The sequence below is a fragment of the Gekko japonicus genome, unplaced genomic scaffold (assembly GCF_001447785.1).
Source record: "Gekko japonicus isolate JY-2015 unplaced genomic scaffold, Gekko_japonicus_V1.1 scaffold135, whole genome shotgun sequence".
Taxonomy (NCBI): domain Eukaryota; kingdom Metazoa; phylum Chordata; class Lepidosauria; order Squamata; family Gekkonidae; genus Gekko; species Gekko japonicus.
This window is the reverse complement of record NW_015175359.1, coordinates 1,674,019-1,697,248: the sequence shown is the minus strand read 5'-3', so window position 1 is coordinate 1,697,248 and position 23,230 is coordinate 1,674,019. Positions and strand designations below refer to the sequence as shown.

General features: G+C 48.8%; 1 protein-coding gene across 1 annotated transcript in view; it reads left to right on the top strand.

Annotated features, from left to right (window-relative positions):
- The first annotated feature begins 4,567 nt into the window (after positions 1 to 4,567).
- TMEM233 (transmembrane protein 233) overlaps positions 4,568 to 23,230 on the top strand; it is a 35,957-nt gene continuing 17,294 nt past the window's right edge. Inside the window, exon 1 of the mRNA XM_015425318.1 lies at positions 4,568 to 5,011. Within this exon, the coding sequence (XP_015280804.1) occupies positions 4,799 to 5,011 (213 nt within the window). The 5' untranslated portion in view covers positions 4,568 to 4,798. The remainder of the gene's footprint in view (positions 5,012 to 23,230) is intronic.

Here is a 23,230-nt window from a genome sequence, read left to right as displayed (position 1 = left end):
CATATATCTTCCAGTTATTTTTGTAAAAGCCCCCAGCAGCCAGAGGAAAAGTTGACATCAAGGGAAACGGTGCTGGATGTGGCGCCAGATGTCAGTGGGGAGAGGAGGAAGTCTGCACCTTCCTGCCCACCTGGATCCCAAACACACTTTCAGTATGACCTTCCCAGGAAGATCATACAATAGCAGGTTTGTCTGCCCAATGACATCATGTGGACCAGTGGTAGCCCCCAAATCTGCTGCTGGGGTTTTGGGCGAGGGCACAGAGCAAATAGGAGCTGCAGTGGCTCAAGTGGTTAAGACGCTGAACTGCAGGCTGTGGAAGGTCGGTAGTTCAGCAGTTCGAGACCCGAGTGTGCCACATGACGGAGTGAGCTCCCGTCTCTAGTTCCAGCTCCTGCCAACCTAGCAGTTCGAAAGCGAGAAATTGCAAGTAGATAAATAGGTACCACTTCGGTGGGAAGGTAACAGCGTTCCGTGCGCCTTGGCGTTTAGTCATGCCGGCCACATGATCACGGAAACGTCTTCGGACAGCGCTGGCTCTTCGGCTGTGAAACGGAGATGAGCACCGCAACCCTAGAGTCGGCCTCGACTGGCTTTCGAGCAGGGGAACCTTTACCTTTACCGAGCAAATGCTGAGAACCAGCAAATGCTGGGACTGTTAGACAAGGATGTGGGAGACCCAGATTGAAATGCCTACTTTGGATTTAAATTTGTGGTGGAAGCCTGCTGGGTGACCTCTCAGCCTAACCCACCTTGCAGCAGTGTTGTTCATTGTGAGGATGCGATGGAGGAGAGGAGAAAGATGTAGGGTGCTTTGGGTCTCCAGTGGGGAGAAAGGCAAGGCATAAATGGAGTAAAATAAATAAATAAAGTAAGACCTCCCTGCAGAGGCCACCTATAAAGTGTCACAAGACTCCCGCTGATTTTAGCTCCTTGACGGAACACCTTTGGGTTTTCTTGTGTGTTCTTCCCTTCCCTTTGCTGTGCCACTTTGGTGTAGTAGTTACAAGCGCGGGCTCTAATCTGGGAGAACCCGGTTTGATTTCCCCATTCCTCCACGTGCAGCTTGCTGGTGCAACCTTGGGTCAGTCACAAGTTATTTTAGAGCTGTTCTTTCAAGAGAAGTTCTCAAAAGAGCTCTTTCAGCCCCACCTACCTCCCAGGGTGTCTGTTGTGGGGAGGGGAAGGGAAAGGAGATTGTAAGCCACTCTGAGACTCCTTTGAGTAAGTGAAGGGCGGGGTATAAATCCAATCTCCTCCTCCTCCTGTCTGCTTACATGTCCCTTACTTGCTTGTCTTTAACTCTCCTCCAACTTAAGTATTCGATTTTCATCCCATGCTTCCTCCAAGGAGCATGCATCGCCCTTCCCCATTTTATCCTCACAACAGTCTTGGAGGGTAGGCTAAGAAACAGCCTTTGGTTCACTTACCCGGTAGTCTTCATAGCGGAGCTGGATTTTCAGGCTAGCTCTCCAGGGTCCTGGCCTGAGGGTCCCAGCCTACATTTGTGCTTCTCCCTAGAACTGCAAGCTCCCTTTGCGATGTATCAGGATTTCCCAGACCGGCTAGGGCAAACTGCCTGTATCACCTTCCTCTGTGGTGCATCGGAGCCATTCATTCTCTCCCTCGCACCCATCAGTAAGTGGAGACAAATGGATGCTATTTAAAAATCGATCGCTTTCCTGCTATCTGGCCACTGCCTTGGCTTTCAAAAGTGCTCTCTCAGCCACATACGTGAGTTCTCTCTGGAATCCCTTGACAAATGGATGAGCAGTGTCTAGCAATGTATTGGATTTTTTTTGGGGGGGGAATAAGGGCATCTGCTCTGGGCCCCACCTTCAAACAGAGGCAAAATGGACCTCCTATTGGACACGACCCATCCCAAAACGAAGCACTTTCACGTCCCACTCATTCTAATGGGAGACTAAAGTACACGTGTGCTCTCCTCTATGGCTGCCAACTTGCAGATGTGGCCTGGAGATCTCTTGGCATTATAATGGACCTCCGGACTACAGAGGTCAGTTCCCTTGGAGAAAACGGCTGCTTTGGAGGGGTGGACTCTGTGGCACTGCACCCCACGTGAGGGCCCAGGCTGTCCTCCCCGGGCTCCACCCTCCAGGAGCTTCCCAACCCAGAGCTGACAAGCCTATTTGCCACCTTGAAATCAGTGGGACAAAAAAACCCCACCCCATAACTTTGTATGGACGCTTGACATTCACTGAATTAATACCTTTCACATTGTTTCCTTTCCTGGTATGTTAGGTATGCCCTGACCATAGTTCTGATAAGAGCTGGTCTTGAAAAAGAGCAGTTTCTGTCAAGAGCTCTCTCAACCCCACCTACCTCACAGGGTATCTGTTGTGGGCAGGGGTCATTTCGTAGAAAAAGAGCTAGGGGAACTCATTAGCATAACTCATTAGCATATGCCACACCCCCTGACATCAGGGGCTCGGCGGTGGACCTGCAAGGCCAGCAGGAGTGTGAGGAAGCCCCACCAAGGCCCTCCCTGGCCCCAGGCAGGCAGGGGTGGGGAGAGACGGGGAGGAAGCAACTTACCCTCCCTCTTCTCCTGCCTCCTCCTGGCTGAATGAGGGCTGGAAGCGGGGCGGCTGGAAGCAGGGGGCGGGGCTTCGTCATGTGCCCCGCCCCCTGCACCTCACCCGAGGGAACTGTGTTCCCCGCGTTCCCCCCCGAAATGACCTCTGGTTGTGGGGAGGGGAAGGGAAAGGAGTTTGCAAGCTGCTCTGAGACTCCAAGTGAAGGGTGGGGTATAAATCCAATCTCTTCTCTTCTTCTTCTCATCAGATCTCAGAAGCTAAGCAAGGTCCGCCCTGGTTACTATTTGGATGGGAGACTGCCAAAGAATATTAGGCCTCTGAACGTCTCTTGCCTTGGAAACCCTGCAGGGCCGCCGTTAAGTCAGCTGCAACTTGATGGCATGTCCCACCACCATCCCAGTAGGCATATGTGCCAGCTATAGCTGCCATGAGTGTGGTGTTTGTTTCTAATTGCTCTGCATTCCTTCCCATGCGCTTAATTGCTTCTGAGCTGTAACGCATATCTCTCAAGGTCACCGCGGGAGTTGGTAGTGTCTAGGTTTCTTGGGAGCTTCTTCTTTTCCCAGCTTCGCAGCCGTTAGAGAATCTGCCAAATGCCCGTGTGCGGGAGCCCATCTAATTGGGTAGTACTTGGGGGGGGGGCGTGCATACGAATGCCCTATATCCTATTATGCACATTGGTAGCCCGCCATTCCTAACAGTGTTCATGTTACTGCCTCTATGGCTTTTCAATAAAAGTAAAACCTTCTTAGAAGCGTGTACTTCGTTGTCTTGCTGTGGATCCTGACAATATGTTCCAGACAGTTGCTGAAAAGGCAGACATCAGCCCAGAGAGAGGCATGCAGCCTGATTCTGGGCTCATTTACTCAATGAGTCCAGTAGGGCTTACTCCCAAATGTGCACAGAGTTGTGGCTTTACAGAGGGCAACAGGCCAAACAGAGAGGTTATGACTGCCCATTTCTATGAAGTTGCTTTATTCCGCATCAGAAGATGAAGGGAGCCTCTCCTAATGTCACAGACCCCCTGACAGGATGCAAATATATATACTGCATGGAAAAATGACAAAAGTCATCACGCCACATCAGACCTTTGGTCCAGCTAGCTCAGCATTGTTTACTCTGGTGCAAGCGGCCCTGCAAAGGCGCAAGCAAAGACGGGTCCTTCCCGTTGCACATCCCTGGAGATCCCTTCCCAGGATTCGAACACGGGGCCTGCTGCATGCAAAACAGGCTCTCCACCACAGAGCAGGCAGGACCAAACCAGTTCTCCCTCAACAAGCATGTATATAACAAGAGACAGGAAAATGAACAAACAAACAGGTTTGTGTAAATGAAGTGTGTGAGAAGGGAGAGAAGGGAAGCTAGCATATCTGTGGGAACAGGAGCCCACAGGTCATTTTACAGAATCCTAACTTTTTGCAGGTTCCCCATTAAATCCCATGGAGGGGGCTCCTCGGAACTAGGAGAGGTGCAGACGTGACGTGCCCTAGACAGGCAGTGAGAGGGTGCCTCCCCCCCCCGCCATTACACGGGGGGGGGAATTGGTTTCGATCGATCCCTTTTTCTTTTTCTTTTACACCACTGATAGCGCGCAGCAGGCGGATCGAGTCATAGCCGGGAGGCTAAGCAAAGCCGGTGGGAGGCCGCCAAGTCAGACGAGGGTTGTCACGCAGAGGAAGGCAGCGGCGCAAGCCACCTCTGCACAGCTCCCCTTGCCTTGAAAAGTCCACCAGGTGCCCGGCGACTCGGTTGCTACCGCACGGCCCGCGCTGGCCTTTTCTGTTGGGAGTGCCGCCTCCTTCCTTCCCCGAGCTGCCTGAGCGGGCAAGGGGTGGCGAGAACTCCGAACGAAGCCGGCTGGGGGGCCCCCTGCAGTCTGAGCCAGCGAGGCTTCTTCTCTCGGGCGAGCCGCGGCAGGAGAGGGCCCCTCGTCGGCGTCCCAGGCGAGCAGCTCTCCCCCCGCCCCTTCCCCCAAAGTGCTCTTCTTCGCGCCTCCCCCTTCTCCTGGGTCCGCGGCTCGGGAGCGAAACCTGAGCGCGTCTGCAAGGCGCACGGGGCTGGGCTGGGCCGGCCCGAGCGAGCGGGGCTCTCCTCTGCTCTCGGAGAGCGGGATGAGGGGCTGAGCCACGCGGCGCGGCGTCTCCCTGCGCAGCCCTCTCCGGAGCCGAGCGAGCGCGCCTCCTCCTCCTCCTCCCCAGCCGTCCTGCCCGTCCCGTCCAACTTCCCTCCGGCGGCCGCTCATGGAGGGCTCCTCGTCGCCGCCCTCCTCCGACCTCAAGCGGGCCTTGGACAACAACGGCGGTGGCACCGAGCTCCAGCTGGGCGCCGAGGAAGAGGCTGCGGGGCCCGAGGAAGAGCCGCACATGCCCAAGAACTACCTGTGGCTCAGCATCTTGTCCTGCTTCTGCCCCGCCTATCCCATCAACATCGTCGCCTTCGTCTTCTCCATTTGGGTGAGCCGCCCGGGGAGGGGGCGCCGCGAGAGAGAGGGAGGGAGGGAGGGAGGGTCGGGGGTCTCCATGCCCTGCCTGGGTGGCCTGGCTGCCCGAGGTCGCGGTTTCGCACACGAGCCGCCCGCGCCTGGCCTGGCCACCAGGGGGACCCCCTCGCCCCGGGCAGCTCCCGCTTCGCCAAGGGACGGACCAGATCCAGGGGGACTTTGGGAAGCGAGAGATTGCAGCCCACCCCCGCCCTAGACCGTTCCTGGGGGCAGGTTGCGAGGCTCCTCACCAACGTTCCCTCTAAGCTGTGGAGTCTTGTGAGCAAAAATTCTACTTTGTGAGCTGCTGGCATTAAAGCTGTGAGCGAGCGATTTGGCTACTGCATCAATTAGTTTGCTCTGGAGCCATCCCTTCGTGAGCGAAGACAGAAATGTGTGAGCTGGAGGCTAAAAAACTGTGAGCTAGCTCACACTAACTCAGCTTAGAGGGAACAATGCTCCCCCCCCCTGCGCGCCCCAGCCAGCGAGCCTCTTTTAAGCCCTGTTTCTTGCGTGTTTGTTCAAAAGTTCCACTGGAGTGAGGGCGGATAGAAATGCAGCCAGAAAGTCCATGCCGTACGCGTGCTTTCTGGGAAGTAAACTCAGTGCTTGCAATTCCTCCGGCGTAAGCCTGCACAGTCTGAGATTTCTGATCTGTTGTAGTTAAGATGAGGCTGAAGTTGGCTTCCAGTCCCTTGTTTGCAGTTCCTAGTGCCTTATTCACCACTTCAAACACAGGGATTAAAGACACTTAAACAGCGCTGCACTCCAAAAATAGGTTTTGGACCACCCAAAACTACACATTCCCCAGACACTGGGCTTCTCCCCTGCAAGGGGACATATCCCGTTTTCCAGTCCAAAGCCTGGTTTTAGTGCCAAGTGCTCTAAACTGGGGTGGTCACAGAAGAACTGAATATTAAGAATCTGCCGGTGGCTGGCTGCAGCCTCAAAATGTGGCTTTGAACTACCCCAAATTATACACCCAAGGGGAGCAGGAGTTATGAATGACAGTGCACCTCAGAGCAGAGTTACAGTCTTTTAACCCCATTGACTTCAGTCGTCTCAGGAGGGTGTAACTCTGTCTAGGATCTCCATGCAAGGAATGAAGAACCATCTTCAGTGTTGCTTGTCTAAACTTCATGTCTTTAGGTAAAACATTGTTTGATACTCTCTTCCATGTTTATGTGCAAGTTTTTGAGGTTTCTGGATCTTGACCCCTCCCCTTCTCGATGTGAAACATTGCAGTTGTGTAGTGTGGGTGTTAAACTGCCACATACACGGCACTGATTTCATTCCTCTGTCTTAACATAAAAGTTTTGCCCTGTACAAAGCCGAGCTCACAGGAATAGGAAGAAGTAGGGATGCTGCAAGAGATGACCCAGAGACATTTGATGCTCACAGCTGAACATGCAGACAGGACTTCCTCTACCCCCTTGGCACAGATAATAACAATAAACCAAATCACTGATGATTCCTTTAATTATATCCCTCAGTCTGACCCCAACCAATGAGACATCCAGCACCAGGACTATTTGGTTTTCAGTGAAGTTGGTATGTTTGGGAGTACCATTGTCAATTTCCCTCCATATCTCTCATGCTAGTGTCCTAAGGATGAACTGCGATGGACAAGAAAGACTGGAAGGGAACCCTTCCTGCCTCTCCCCACCCCCAACCTGGCCACTTTATGGAAACCCTTTACGTGGCCGTGTTCCTTCAGAACAGCACTGAAGATCTCAGACTTGGAAGAGAAGCCATCTCTTCTTCCATTATTGATTTATTTTCCTTGGAGAGGGTTTCGGAAAGGGTGGGGGGGCATAGTCCTGGGTAGCCTCCTTCTTCTCTAAGTGGGTTCTATCCCTGCTGGCAGTTTTTGCCTTCTGTTTGTAATAATTTCAACATAATTGCATAAAAATTATTTTTATTTTTTGGAAGTTAGAATTTTAGCAAGTTTACGAAGGCGTGCTTGCAGACTCTGGTACCATGCAGGTAATTGACTTGGGATCTGTACCTCAGATTGTACTTAAAAAAAAATCTGTAATATGCAATCAGTCAGTAATTTATTACAGTCATGGACCAGCAGAATAAAACATACATTAGAGGGTTTATAAGAATATATAGCTTCCCACCACCTTTGTCTGTATTCCCAACGTTGGATGCCATTTGCACTCTTCATTCTATCCATAAACGTGCTGTGAAAACAAGGGAAAATAAAGATCCACTCTTTGAACCTCTCTTTTAGTTCTGTGAGTGTACAAAAAGGGTGACTGAAGGGACTAGTCAGCATTTAGGGTCCCTGAATGCCCCTTGCACTCTGGGATGATCCTGTGCTTCATTCCCAGAGACAGATTAGGTGTGATATGTCTATGAAAGAGGTTGGGCTGAAGGATCTTTTCCACTTTTTTAATATAAGCTTGTGTTCCAAAGATACTTGGACAGATTTTACTGCGGCAAGACTGAGACGTATATCATAAATATCATTACCTAGATTGCACCTTCTACTTGTTTTGTGCTACTGAACAATCAAGAGAGGGTGTCCTTTTGCTCCTGATGAATGAACTAACTGTGAATGAGCACCTACCATCCACTGGCTTGCTGCTTGCAATCACTAACAGGATTCAACCCATCCGTAAACAATGATTGAAATGGGGAAAGGGGGAGATCTTGCCCTTTGAATCAGTCTCATTAATAATGTCGGTCATGACCATATGAAATTGCTTTGTGTTTGATGCAGACCAAAATTCCCTTTCCCTCTGTTAAATTGCTGGTTCTGGGGTCCATTGCACCCAGAGCTACCCTCTGCAGTGTAACAAGGTAGCTCTGTCCTTTCACCGCTCCAGACACCAGGCCTGATCCACACATGCAGAAAAACAAGGTGCTAATGAGGTGGCAAAATCTTGAGGTGGGCAAACATACTACTCACTTTTACTATATTCCTGCCTCCTTCACATTGAAAAAAACAAGCCCTCGTGCAAAGATAAAAATAGCTCATTAGGGAGAAAGGTTCTGTTTCCCCATTTTGCTTACTATGCTGTTTGCACAGAATTTTTAACATGGGGAGGCTTTCCAAAATGTGATCCTTTCCCCGCAGTTGGAAGCGGCACAATCCATTCTATGGCTTGATTATTTTGTTTTGTTCTCCTGTATGTTAACCAGCCCCAAGGAATAGCTAGAGGAGTGATTTTTCTACACTAAGTAATTGTTAGGAGTGTTACTTTGAACATCCACAAGCTGTACACAGTGCCGAGTGCTATTTCCATTCAAATGGATTCTCTACACCTTTCTCTGCTTCCCCTGTCCCAAAGGGCTGCTGAGTGATGTTGTTGGAACCTGCTGAGAACATTGGTTTTAATCTCTGTGTGGAACTTTCTCCTTGCAACTCCTGAGTCTCTGGCTGGTGGAAAAGGAGCTTTCCACTAAAGTAGGTGTTTAGAAGAAGGAGCACAAGCTCCCTGTTGCTTTGAAGACCGACAGGTTTCTTATGGCAGAAGGTTTTGTGGAACAGAAACAGAGTCCACTTTGACAGATGTATGAAGCATCTATTCTCTGTTAGCAGAGAGAGACCGGAAGACACACCTACAAACAAGTACAGAGGAAAAAAATGTAAAGGGGGGAGGACACCAAATGCCATGAAATATAGGGAGTATGGTCCATCTGGGACATTACGCTGCAAAACCCAAGTGAGGAGCTGTGGCTCGGTGGCAGAGCATCTGTTTTGTGTGCACAAGATCCCCGGTTCAATTCCTGGCACATCAGTTGGTGTGTGATGTGAAAGACTTCTGCTTGAGACCCTGGAGAGCTGCTGCCAATCGAAGCAAGCAATACTAACCTTAATGGACCAAGGGAGTGACTCAGTATGAGGCAGCTTCTTGTGTTCATTTAATTCAAAATTGCAAACCCATTTGCTACTGAAAAGAGCAAGAGTCCAGCAGCATCTTAAAAACTTAGGAAGCACCTTGAAGACTAATCTTGAAGGTGCTACTGGATTCTTGTTTTTTTCTGTTGTTAAAGACAGACTAACATGGCTACCCATCTTGATCTATCTCCATTTGCTATTGTGAATAAAAAACACCCTGTTGCATGCACATAGAAGCGCTGTGCTGTGATACTGAGTCCAATTTCTTTGCCTCTTTAAGTAAAGGTAAAGGTTCCCTTGCTCAAAAGCCAGTCGAATCCGAGTCTAGGGTTGCGGTGCTCATTTCCGTTTCAAAGCCGAAGAGCCAGCGCTGTCCAAAGACGTTTCCGTGGTCATGTGGCCAGCATGACTAAACACCAAGGTGCACGGAACGCTGTTACCTTCCCACTGGAGTGGTACCTATTAATCTACTTGCAATTTCTTGCTTTCGAACTGCTAGGTTGGCAGGAGCTGGAACTAGAGACGGGAGCTCACTCCGTCATGTGGCACTCGGGTCTCGAACTGCTGAACTACCGACCTTCCACAGCCTGCAGTTCAGCGTCTTAACCACTTGAGCCTCTTTACCCATGCATATATTTGATGTGTCTGCTAAAGGGAGCCTCGAGGCAACTCAGAGCTTCTGCTACAACAAACCTGTTAGTCTTTAAGACACTGAGCAGGGGGGGTGTATTGTTTTGTTTCTTAGCACAGCCGAATTCTGTAATGCTGCTACCTGTCCAGAATCTGTATATGAAAGGTGCTGTATAATCAGCAGCAAAAGTGAGTGAGATGCAGCTAGACAAGGAATAACGGAGACAACCTGCCATAAACTTTACAAGACTGGATGAACGTTGTGGGCTCTTTTGTGTGTGCCTGTGTACCTGGAAGTCATGGTTGATTTCTGGCGATCCCTAGTGGGGCCAGGATGTTTTAGAGAGGTGGCTTTCTATTGCCTGCCTCTGCATCCCGGTTCTGGTATTCCTCGGAGGTCTCCCTTCCAAGTACTTGCCAGGATTGGCCCTGCTTAGCTTCTGAGATCAAGCTTGCCTGGGGTATCCAGGTCAGGGCGTGGCTTTTGTTAGGATTACGTTTTCCTCTGTGGTTTGAGCAAATTGTGGCACCGCTGCCCTCCTGGAGTTTATTTATGATGTGGCAGGGTTTTTGGGTTTTTTTGCTCTAACAGTATGCCTGCCTGACTATTTATGGTAATTAATTCGTTTTAATTCAGCTATTCTCTGCATATGCTTTTCTTTAGGTTGCAGTGGGTTGTTTGAAAGTTAATTTTCATGGGTTATCTTACTCTGCGTTGTGTTTAATGATGGGGTTTAGATGGGTTTTTAATGTATTTGTACCTTTTTTAAATCACGTAGTAAATAAATCAATATGGGTATATACAGAACCAGGGAAGGAGCATTCTGGTTTTCGTGGTGATTCTGCCCCCCAACCCTATACTAGTTTTGTGTCCTGAAACTGTCCCGGGAGCTGCTGTTCACACTGTTCTGAAACTTGCATGTAATTTTTACATGTAAGTTACATAATTTTAGCAACAAACCAAACAGCAACTCCCCAGCGGTGTTCCCTCTAAGCAGAGTTAGTGTGAGCTAGCTCACAGTTTTTTAGCCTCCGGCTCACACATCGGCTCCAGAACAAACTAATTCATGCAGTAGCCAAATCGCTCGCTCACAACTTTAATGCTAGTAGCTCACAAAGTAGAATTTTTGCTCACAAGACTCCGCAGCTTAGGAGCATTGATCCCTAGATGGTGTATCAAGATGTGAAAATGGCATGGGGTGTGTGTGTGTGTGTGACTGAATCCAGTTTTCCACACATGCTGCATTTTGATCAGAATTTCTACCTCCAAGTCAATTGCTGAGAAGATTTGGGTTCAAATCCCTACTTCATTGTGAAGCAAACTGGGTGACCTTGGGCTAGGCACTCTCTCCCCCGTTTCTAGGGTTGCCAGCTCTGGGTTGGAAAATACCTGGAGTTTTTGGGGGTGGAGCCAGGAGAGGGTGGGGTTTGGGGAGGGGAGGGGAGGTGCCTCAGCATGGTACAATGCCATAGAGTCCACCTTTCAAAGCAGCCATTTTCCCCAGGGGAGCTGATCTCTGTCAGCTGGAGATCAATTGTGAAAGCAGGAGATCCCCAGGCCCCACCTGGAGGCTGGCAACCCTACCTGTTTCCCTGAACAAGGCCATTATGGGGCTAAAATGAGGAACCACTGCCCCCCCCCAGATTCTTGGAGGAAAGGTGGGATAAAGATGTAATCTGATCTTGTGGCTGCCACTGACCCAGAATTCCAACGGTCTGGTCTTGCAAATATAGCATCCCATTTTTCAGCTACATCTCTAGCCGTGCCCATCAGATCTTTTACCCCTTTCCACATCCCTCCTCGATGAGATCATCCTTTTGTTTACTTGGCAGGCTGTGGAGGATGAAGAAGTTTTGAGGCTCACAGGCTGCTGCACCCCATGCTGCCCACTTAATACAGATTGTTGTGTTCCTCTGAGCCCCAGAGAACTCCTTTAACATTTTGTAGGACAGGAGGCTTTAGGACCCAGGTGAGATGCCCCAGCAAGCTGTTCTGTTCTGCCGAGGCTATTATTTTTCTATCCCTGCTGTCAATTTGAGATAGTTCCCATAGCTATTCTGTCGCTGATGGTTTAGGCAAACCATTCTCTCTGTGGGTTTCTTTACGCACTTGGGGGGGGGGGGAGCTGTTTTCCTTTAGTGGGATCTGAGTAATGGACTGCAAGCTTTCTCCTGACCCACAGAGACTTCTTATTATCTTTCACTGCAGCCACTTACTCAGGCTGAGGGGAAAGGCTGCTGCCTGCTTGGTGTTCAATCCTGTCACACACACAAAAAAAAAAACCCCAAGAAAACCATGTGTTGTGTCCAAGGAGGAATGAACTGATGACATGTGGAGAGGTAGAAAACAATATAAGGTGAGGTAAAGTGTGCTAGAAAAACAAAGCCACAGATGTCTCAAGATGGTAATGTTTTGCTTGGAACAAGACTGGTTTTGTTGTTCAATCGCACAGTCGAGTCCGACTCTTTGCGACCCCATGGACCAGATCAAGCCAGGCCCTCCTGTCTTCCGCCGTCCTCTGAAGTTGGCTCAATTTCATGTTCGTTGCATCTGTGACACTGTCTAACCATCTCATCCTTTGCCGTCCCCGTCTTCTTTGACCTTCAATCTTTCCCAGCATCAGGGTCTTCTCCAGTGAGTGCTCCCTTCTCACATTCCAATCCCAAAGAAGGGCAATGCCAAGGAATGTTCAAACAAGACTGGAGTTTACTACATATTGGGACTTTTGTCGTTTCGGTCTCCACAGCAGTTGTAGTTCTTTTGTTTCTGGTCTCTCCCACTCACTTTAATTCCATGCTACCTCCAGTGAGTGAAGGGCAGCATACATGGCTCTCTCCTCCATTTTATCTTCACAACAGCTCTGCAAAGCTGATGAGGCTGAGAGAAAGTGACTGGTCCTCTAGGGAGCTTCATGGTAAAGTGCTTTCATTTCCTTCAGCGTTCCCTCAGCGATCCCTCCTTCAGGCCCAGTGTTTTAATTATTGTTTTTATAGTGTTGTATCTGTATTTCAGCTCTGGTGTCAATTATGTTGGGGTTTGTTTTGTTTGCTGGCCTTAACGGTTTTTAAGAAGTGATTTTATAATGTATTTTTTAAAATTAGTTATTTATTTAGCTGACTTTGGTGGCCCTTCTGGGGACAGAAAGACAGGGTATATATTTTGTAAAATAAATAAAAACAAAGTGGGGATTCGAACCTGGGCCTCCTCAGTTCTAGGTGAACACTCTGACCCCTATACCACACTGTCTCTTTTCATTTAGCTGCATATCTGGCCACTGTAGAGTGTTCTTGGTTGTTCTCCCCAGCCCCGCCTTCTGAGAGCACGGTGTTAACTCCTATTTGTTTGATCTATTGTTGCTGGGTCAAGATAGTATATAGACTGGAATCAGAATGGCTTGTGTTGGTCCCAATCCAATGTAGTTTGATTAAGTGTAGTTATTTGCATGGTAACTAACGTCAGAGAGCTTGCAGCCCACAGAGACGCACTAAAGCATAATGCTTTCAAATGTAAACAGAAAGTGGGAGCTGTGTATGTCACCCCTAGTCTGATCTGTTCATTGCTGTGTGGTTCTGTGTCCTTGAATGCCTTAGTCTATCACTAGCTATGACTTGTACCAGAAATGGCCTCCATACACATTCTCTGGGTTACTTGCCAGAAGTCTGTTAGGGGTTTAAGCCAAGCTTCTCTCTGGCTGTGACTGTGGAGAACACTCTTTAAGGCACAGAAGTACAGCCAACATCCGTCTCCATCATTGGCGGATGGTACAAAACCTTTGGAGTGGCCCGGCCTGGTATAAATACCAGGATCCTAGCCTCCTGTCCTTCCCCAATGAACAAAGCAGTTTCTAGCTGAAGCTCTTGTCCTCAGAGAGGCGGAAAGCACAATTTCCAGATCTAGATTAGGTGGCCGCTGCTCTTGGCCTTGATAAAAGCTCATCCCTGTCTCAGGGCTTTTTTTTGTAGAAAAAGGCCACCAGGAACTCATTAGCATAACAGGCCACACCCAACAGCAGGAACTCATTAGCATATTAGGCCACACCCCTGATAGCACAGCTTATTGGCATATTAGGCCACACACCCCCATGTTACCAGAAGTGTGGTTATCCAGCCACACCCACCTTTTGTTCTTATTCTGTTTACTTTGTTGTCAAAACCCTGGGCTTTTTTTGTAGCAGGAACTCCTTTGCATGTTAGGCCACACACCCCTAATGTAGCCAATCCTAATGAGTTTCTGCTGTTAGGTGTGGCCTGTTATGCTAATGAGTTCCTGCTGGGCGTGGCCAACTCAGGAGCCAGCCGGAACTCCGTTCCTGTGTGTTCCTGCCCAAAAACAGCCCTGCCCTGTCTTATCTCCTCCCTGTAAGGTTGCCAATCTTCAGGTGGGGCCTGGAGATCTCCTGGTCTCCAGACTTCAGAGATTGTTTCCCCTGAGGATAATGGCTGCTTTGGAGGGTGGACTCTATGGCATTGTACCCCACTGAGGTCCCTCCTCTCCCCGAGCCCTGTCCTCCCCAGGCTCTACCCCCAAATCTCCAGGAATTTCCCAGCCTTGAGTTAGCAACCCTTCCTCCCTGGCTGCCTTACCTGGATTGACCTATCCTTGGCCGCGGTAGTGATGCATCTCAGTTTCTCCATCCTAGCCAAAAAAATTTTTTTCCCCACTCTGCTAACTTTCCTGTGACCTCTTAGACAATTTGGATCCCCGCTGGGGCATGAGATGTTAATGCAGCAACCGGGACTCTATGAACGCTTCCCAAGTTTAACTGTTTTTCAGGAGGTGCACGAGGCTGTGGGCAGATGCGGTCGAATTCTTCCTGCAGAAAAAAAACCCCTTGTTATCGATTATAAATGTAAAAGACGGGAGTGGGGGTGGCTGATGAGGAGAGAAATGGAGAAGAAGGACTTTGGTTTCAAAAGAGGCCGTTTTGCAGACTTAATGGACTGCGGTGTGGTGTATTACTTGGGCAGGCGGAGAAATGGACAGATCTTTATAAGGTCTGGGAGACTCAAAGCAGTCTGGGCATTTGCCAGAGGCTTTGAGTGGAGCAGCGAAGATATTTGGAGATAGAAGATATTTGCTAACAGGAAAAGCTTTTCCCCTGCCCCTCTGGGGTGCTGTGTTAAAGCACTCAGAGGTGCCTGCATCAACTGTACAGACGACTGAATGAGCTGTCCTCTGAATCTGCTTATCGACCGCTTGCAATGAGAGTTAATGGGCCAAACGGCTCAAGCACCCACCTGCCAGTTGGTATCTGCCTAGTGCAGGGATGGCCCTTGATCTTCGACTGACCCCTCACTTTTGTCCTTCTCCCTGCTTGAACACCCCCCCCCATTTCACTCAGGGCACAGCTCAGCAACCTTTTGCAATTAAAGAAGGAAACAACGTTAAAAATTCAGAGCAAGAGATCAACAAAGAGCCAGTATAAGAAATCCTATTGGCATAAATAAACACAACATTACTGATAATTGGCATATCGATTAATAATCCATAAAGTTTCTGCAGCCCAAAACGCTGGTTGTTGCGCGTCATTTATTAGGAAATGGCACACACAGGATATCACAAGAAGTAAAAAATCTACCACCGAGCGCTTTGAGTGATAGTTTTAGTGCACTGGCATAAATCCATGCATGCTTTGCACTTGGATGACTAGAACTATTCACCTGTATTATTTCCCTTTTTGTGAAGCATCTCTAAGTAGTTCTTTAGTTCCCTTTTTTTAAAAACCTTTCCCTTCACATACTGGTTGTTCTAGCTTCCCATCTACCCTTCAAATATATCTTAATGCAGAGATTTCATTTTCTTCTTTTTAAGAGCCACGTGTGGCTGTAGATCCATAAGTGGACTCAGGACGTGTCCAGCCAAGATACTCAGGAGGGGGTCTGGCTTCCTAGATTCAAACAGTTGGCTACTCTAGTCATTTTTTTCATAGTGCATGTACACACTGGGAACTCTGTGGCATCATACTCTGCTGACGTCCCTCCCCTCCCCAGACTCTCCCCAACTCTCCAGGAATTTCTCACCCTGGAGTTGGCAACCAAGTTGGCAGTGGGTCTTTGCCAGCCAGTTGTAGAAGGTGGTGCTAGGGGACAGCTGCTCATCCCTGTGGCATTTATAGTACGGAGTCCAGCATGAGCCCATCTTGTCCCCTGGTGTTGTGTAGCATCTACATGAAACTTTTGAAAGAGATCATCTGGGAATCTGGAGTGAGGAGCCATCGATATGTGGATGACATCCAGCTCCGCTTCTCCTCAACATCTGAGTCAGGCGGGTCTATGGAAGTCCTGAACAGATGTCTGGAGAAAGTAATGAGATGGGTGAGGGCCAATAAACAGAAGCTCAATCCAGACAAGACTGAGCTGCTGTCGGTCAATGAAGATGCTGCTCAGGGTCTGTGGAGCCAACCTGCCCTTGTAAGGGTTTGCACTTCCCTGGGCAGAGCAGGTTTGTCATTTGGGGGTGCTACTAAATCCTGGCCTATAGTTGGAGGGTCAAGTCTCCCCCATGGCTATTTTTTTTTAATCAGCTTCAGCTGCTTCACCAGTTACAGCCATTCCTTGGAAAGCATGATCTGGCCACAGAGATCCATGCTTTGATCTCATCCAGGTTAGATTACTGTCATGTGCTTCACATGGGGGCTCCCTTTAAGAACGGTATGAAAATCTCAGTTGGTCTAAAATGCAGTAAAGGTTCCCTTGCTCGAAAGCCAGTCGAATCCGACTCTAGGGTTGCGGTACTCATCTCCGTTTCAAAGCCAAAGAGCCAGCGCTGTCCGAAGACGTTTCCGTGGTGACTAGACACCAAGGCGCGCGGAACGCTGTTCCCTTCCCACCAAAGCGGTACCTATTTATCTACTTGCAATTTCTTGCTTTCAAACTGCTAGGTTGGCAGGAGATGGAACTAGAGACGGGAGCTCACTCCGTCATGCGGCACACTCAGGTCTCGAACTGCTGAACTTCCGACCTTCCCCAGCCCGTAGTTCAGCGTCTTAACCACTTGAGCCACTGCAGTGCCTTCTAAAATGCAGTATTCAGGGCTATTGTTGGGAGCTGAATACTGGGGACGTTGAGCTGCAGACCGGAAGGTCGGTAGCTCTGCAATTCGAGACCCTAGTGCTGCATGATGAAGTGAGCTCCCGTCTCTGGCCCCAGCTCCTGGCAACCTAGCTGTTCAAAAGCAAGAAACTGCAAAATGGTAGATAAGTACCACTTTGGTGGGAAGGTAACAGTGCTCTGTGCACCTCGTTGCCAGCCACATGACCACGGAAATGTCTTCGGACACCACTGGCTCTTTGGCTTGGAAACGGAGATGAGCACCGCCCCCTAGAGTTTCAAGCAAGGGAAAACCTTTACCTTTTTAAAAAATCTCCCCTGTACTGAGAAATCTGGACTGACTTCCTGTTTGTTTCCAAGGACAATTCAAACTGCTACTTCTTACCTTTAAGGATCTAAACAGTTTGGATTCAGAGTATCTGAAGGACCGTCTCCTCCATACTATCCAGCCCACCAATTAAGCTCCTTTTCCTAAGTCCTCATCTCTATGCCCTGATGGCAGAGATGAGGTGGTTGGCAGCCAGATGTGAGTTTTACCTTTCTTTTTTACCTTTGAGGCCCACCTGATCCATACTTTACTATTTTTTAGCTGCCAGGCTAAAACACTGCTCTTTACCCCAGGCCTTTAACGGAAGGGTTTCAGCTTTTTAGCTGATTTTATAGTCGGCTTCCAGCTTAAGGGCTGTTTTATGGATATTATTTTAGGCTGCTGAACATTGCTTTATGCCCCTGGCAGGTTCTTGGCTTGTTTGCATATTGGTAATTTTATGGTTGCTGTTTTTATGGCTTTGCTGTATTGTTTTGACTTTGTGAGCTGTCTTGAGCAAGTCTCTGGAGAGGCTGTACATGGATTTCCCCAATTAATCGATAATTGTCAGCTACCTTGAGTACCTTTGGTAGAGACAGCAGGGTAGAAATGATGGACCATAAATGAATAACGGAAGTGGTCAGTGCTTCCTTGAGGGACAGCATGTTTTGCATGGTTTTGAAGGAAGCCACGGTAAGGCTGTTGCTGAGAAGTCGTTGTCAAAACCTGTAGGAGACAATGTCCAATCATCCTGACTTGTGCAAGGTGCTAGAGTGAATAGAGGTGGCTTGCCTCCAGTACTTATTGGATGATATTGATCTTTTCAGTCTGGTTTTTGATCCAAGTTTGGGACTGGATGTTTTGGTGGATGACTAACACCAGGAAATTGACTTGCTTAATGTAAGAGCTACACAGAATAGATGTCAGATGTTTGAGAGCTACAAGACACAAACAAATATCACACATATATTTTTATTGAAAAATATGCAAATGTGCTTTTTATTAACATTAAATGAGACTGCCAAAAATAAAAACAAAAGGGGGGGAAACAGATATCGATAATGATATTTATTTGTCCAATGATATATTTGTTTGCTAATGATATTTATATGTCTAAGAGAGAGAAAGAGAGAGAGAGGTGGAAAGAAAGAATGAACGAGGTGGAAAGAAAGAGATAAAGAGAGAGAGAAACAAAGAAGGCAAATAGATGGGGGAGGGATGAAGGAAGAGAGGCAGAAAGAGAGAGAGCAAGTAGATGTGGAGCCTCCCGGGAGCCACACAATATGGGTGCGTTCAGATGGGGCATTTACAACGGTATAGGTGCCGGTTGGAATCGGTGTACTTACCGGCGTTCACACGGCGAACATCTGCCTTCCGTCTCTAACCGTTGCAAAGAGCTTTAAACCATTGTATTCTGCCACTAGGTCCCCAAGTGGTGGTATTCTGAGTGCAACGGTTGTAATCGCTTTACCCCCCCATCTGATCGCTCTTTACCGTTGCAGAGCCACTTCCGTTTGGAAGCCTGAGGCTTCCGATTTTCGCCGGCCATTTTTTTTAAAGGTCGGCGATATGCGCTTGGGCAAAGCTTCGCCCTGGCGTTTGTTTATAAAAGAAAAGAAAAGGGCCTTAGTTTAGCATTTCAGAGGCGTCCGGGACCTCAGGGAGGCTACTTTGCTCTTTAAACTTTAAAGCTAAGTCCTTACCTTTAAAGTTTAAATGTAAGGGTTTTTTGCGCACGCGCGAAGATCGCCATTCTGTGGATGGCTGCCTATGCGCATGCTCAAACTGAGTTTAAACAAAAAACAAAAAACGCCGATGCCCGCTGTGTGTGGATGGGCATACAGCGATGGGATCCGCAGACAGGAGGTGAGTGTGATCGCGTTTCAGCCGGCATAAACTGCACCGGTTCCAACCGGTACAGTTTATGCCGGCTGAAACGCCCCGTCTAAATGCACCCTATGTGTGAAAGAGCCGCATGCGGCTCCTGAGCCACAATTTGGCCACCCCTGAACTATGGTGACCTTCTTAGATTGCCTGACTGGGATGGGACTGGGAGGCATGGTGTTACAATGGTTCTTCTCTTCTTTCAAGGTCAGATTCCAGAAGAAAATGACTGGAGACCATTGCTGGACCCATGGCTTTGGCCTGTGGGGTTCTGCATAGTTCCATCTTGTCTCCTATTCTGTTTACTATCTCCAGATAATCACTGAGGGAGGTAGTTCAGAAATTTGGGTTGTAGTGTCACCAGTCTGCCTCCTCCATTTTATCCTCTCAACAACCCTGTGAGGTCGGTAAGGATGATGGTGAGCAACGGACTGGCTGAAGGTTACTTTAAGAATCTGTGGGAGCTCTGTTCAGAGATCTTTCATCATCATGTCTGTTTGATCTATAAGTTATAGTGAACAAGGGTCAGTTCTTCATTAGCCCCTGTAGTGCACAGGTGAACTGGGGAGACCTGGGTACAAATCCCCACACAGCCAAAAAATGACGTATACCACCCTGAGTTCCTTGCGGGAATGGTGGGATATAAATGAATAACAGCTGGATATAAATGTTAGCGGTTTTTTTTAATTGAAAATGTTGTTTATTTTCAATAGAAGACAAAAAAGGGAGCTGGTGCTTCAAAACCCTATCTAATTTTAATCCTGCACTTTCCTCTAAGGAATTTAAGGGAGTATACGTAGTTCTGTCCTTCTCCATACTGTCCTCACACCAATCCTGCAAGTCATCCTAGGCCAAGAGAATGTGACTAGCCCAATGTCACCTGGTGAGCTTCATCACTGATTTGAACATGGGTCTCCCCAGACTAACATTCTAACTGCTCCACATTGGCTCTGGATTGTTAAGAAGATGGTTAACCACGAGACAGTCTGCCCTCCTCCACACTGTATGTTGTACTATTTGTTTTGTTGTGTTTGTTATCCATCTGATATGGTAGCCCAACTGGGATGATTACTAGAACGGGGATCTCTAACCTTTCTGAGCCTGCAGCACCTATGGAATGCAGCATGGTGGCTGCAGGCACAAGATGGCTGCCACAGGAGGCAGAGCCAGCCATAAAATGGCTGCCATTGCTTTCCTTCCATCACACAGTGTAGATCCTTGAGTTGTGGTTGTAGCTGCTGGAGAGCCAGTTTGGTGTAGTGGTTAAGAGTGCAGACTGCAATCCATAAGGTTGCCAGATCTGGGTTGGAAAATACCTGGAGACTTTGGGGGTGGATCCAGGAGAGGGCGGGGTTTGGGGACGGGAGGGGCCTCAGCATGGTACAATGCCATAGAGTCCACCCTTCAAAGCAGCCATTTTCTCCAGGGGAGCTGATCTCTGTCAGCTGGGGATCAGTTGTAAAAGCTGGCAACCCTAGTAATCTGGGAGAACCGGGTTTGATTGCCCAGGCCTCCACATGCAGCTGCAGGTGTGACCTTGGGTCAGTCATAAGTTCTTTCAGTGCTGTTCTCTCAAGGGCAGTTCTTGGGAGAGCTCTCTCAGCCCCACCTACCTCACATGGTGTCTGTTGTGGGGAGGGGAAGGGAAAGGGATTGTAAGCCGCTCTGAGACTCCTTTGGGTAGTGAAGGGTGGGGTATAAATCCAATCTCTTCTTCTTCTCCTAAAGCAATGTTTTTAAAAATCTGCACAGCCAATTAAATCTTCAGTAGCCAATCAGAAGCCTTATTGGGCAAAAGCCCCAGCTGGACCTGCCCACTTTCTAAAAACACTTGGCAGGCACCAGGAAAGGTGTCAGCAGGTGCTGTGGTGTCCAGGGGCACCACGTTGGGGACCCTTGCACTAGAGGAATGCCTCTCAGTACCCAGTGAATTGTCCTGTATTCTTTGCGTTGCTTCTGAAAGCACTTAGAGAAACCTGAGCCTGCCACTATCTCTCCGCAGACCTGTGGTTCACCAAATACTCTGCACTCCAGTGAGAAATCCCAGAGGGGGGACCGTGCAGCCTGATGCAGCCAAAAGAAAAAGGAGTCTTATTATGTCGTCAGAAAGACTAATCAATTTATTGTGGCAGAGGCTTTCATGAACTGGATGCTGCTTTATACCTTAACACCTCTGTGTGGGTATGTGCAGCTGCCAGTGCCAACGAAGGTTAATACATCATCCATCTGATGAAGTCTGCTGTGGTCCTCGAGACCTTCTGCCACAATGAAACTGTTAGTCTTCAGGGTGCCACAAGACTCCGCTCTGTTTCTATTTACTACGCTTTGATTCTGCCCTTCCTCCAAGGGATGCAGGGTAGCACACATGGCTCTCCCTCACCCTATTCGATCCCCACAACAACCCTGTGAGCTCAGTCAGGCACAGAAGAACTGACTGGCCCAGGACAACCCAGTGAACACTGTAGCAGGCAGGCAATTTGGTTGATTTAAGCAGAGCCCTTAACCCGAATTGTTGCAGGCAGGCAGTGCTGTGTGAGAGTGTGGCCCTCTGACACTCCGGCAGACTAGGCATACATCAGGAGATCACTTTTTTTGGGGGGGGGGGTCTTTGAAAATTGTCCCTGACCATTGAGAAGCCAAGATAAAGGATGTGTCAAGCTTCTCCTCCTGATGCTGCTGTTCTTTGATGCTGAATGCTGACTGCTGCAAGAGGGATCCCAGGTTAGGACTTCGATATCCTTTGGGAACCAAAGGCGAGCTGCAATATTGGATATCCAGTCTGCTCTAATTAGACCTCGATGGGCCGAGGATCTTTCCAGCATGCAAGGGAACGAGCAGGCTGCTGTCTTGGGCAATGCTCCCTCTAAGCTGTGGAGTCTTGTGAGCAAAAATTCCACTTTGTGAGCTACTGGCATCAAAGTTGTGAGCGAGCGATTTGGCTACTGCATAAGTTAGTTTGCTCTGGAGCCCATCCTGCCTGAGCTAAGAGGAGGAGGAGAGGAGAGGAGATTGGATCTATACCCCGCCCTTCACTTGGAGTCTCAGAGCGGCTTACAAACTCCTTTCCCTTCCCCTCCCCACAACAGACACCCTGTGAGGTGGGTGGGGCTGAGAGAGCTCTGACACAAACTGCTCTTTGAGGAACAGCTGTGCCAGAGCTGGTGACTGACCCAAGGTCACATCAGCAGGTACAAGTGGAGGAGTGGGGAATCAAATCCGGTTCTCCCAGATTAGAGTTCGCGCACTTAACCACTACACCAAACTGGCTCTCTAAGACAGAAATGTGTGAGCTGGAGGCCAAAAAACTGTGAGCTAGCTCACACTAACTCAGCTTAGAGGGAACACTGGTCTTGGGTGTGTTAAAACATGCTGGGCCGAAGTCACTGGGATGTCATGTTTATGGGCATTGGTCCACAGCTCAATGGAGGTGTAATGTATCCATGTCAGACTGTGTGCGCTGCCATTTCGCCACACAGTCAGGTGAAGCGACTGAGCTTCGCTCTCAGTAACAATGGGACAAGCGGATCCTAGCTGGGACCTATCGGCAGGCTAGGCTCCTGGCCGAGAGCCTATGGAACTCTCGGCCACTGTAAATAGCCAATCACTTGTGTGTGGGTGTGTTTGGGGAGCGGGGTTTGTGCACATATAAAGCAGCCTGCGAGCTGGGTACTCTCGTCTTGTTCCGAGCTGAAATAAAGTATGAGAGTTGAAATCACTAGTAAGTCTCAGTACTTTTCAGGAGGAGTACCTGCTTTGCATGTGAATGGTCCCAGGTCCAATCCCCAGGCGCTCCAGCTGAATAAGGACTCAGGTAGACAGTCCAGCAGCCCTCCCTGAGAGAGCATCTGCTCTTATATCGTTTCTTTCCAACAAGGAGGTCAGTAGAGACAGGGTTCTCCTGTTCCATCCTAAAAACCCAAACGTTTGGCTGAAAACTAGAGAATGCCTTCTATCATCGTCCACCAGAATGAGGGTGGTTTTGCTTATGGAAAACAACAACAACAATAGTCAATTTTCCAGGGTTATTTGTAAGGACTGCTGAGGTAATGTGCGTAGGAAAGCTATGACATACAAACCGAGGAATACCCAAATGAATGTAACAATATTCAATCTTAAAGGAACCGGAGAAGCTATGCAGGGCTATTTTGGGGCAGGAACGCACAGGAACTGCTTCAGAGTTGGCCACGCCTACAGGGCTCCCAAGTACTTACCTTAATTCGGCGGGGGATGTATAGTTCTTCGCGGGACCATTCCCGTGGGGAAAACACAGGTGCTGCACTATTCCGTCGCCCAGACGTGAGGTAGGCACATAGCCGGGCGATGCTCTAGCAGTGGGGCTGGAAACTCGATGGTACCATCGAGTTTCCAGTCCCATTACCAGAGCGTCGCCCAGCTACGTGTCTACCTCACGTCTGGGCGAAGGAATAGTGCAGCGCCTGTGTTCCAAGCAAGAATCTTCCGGCGGGGGT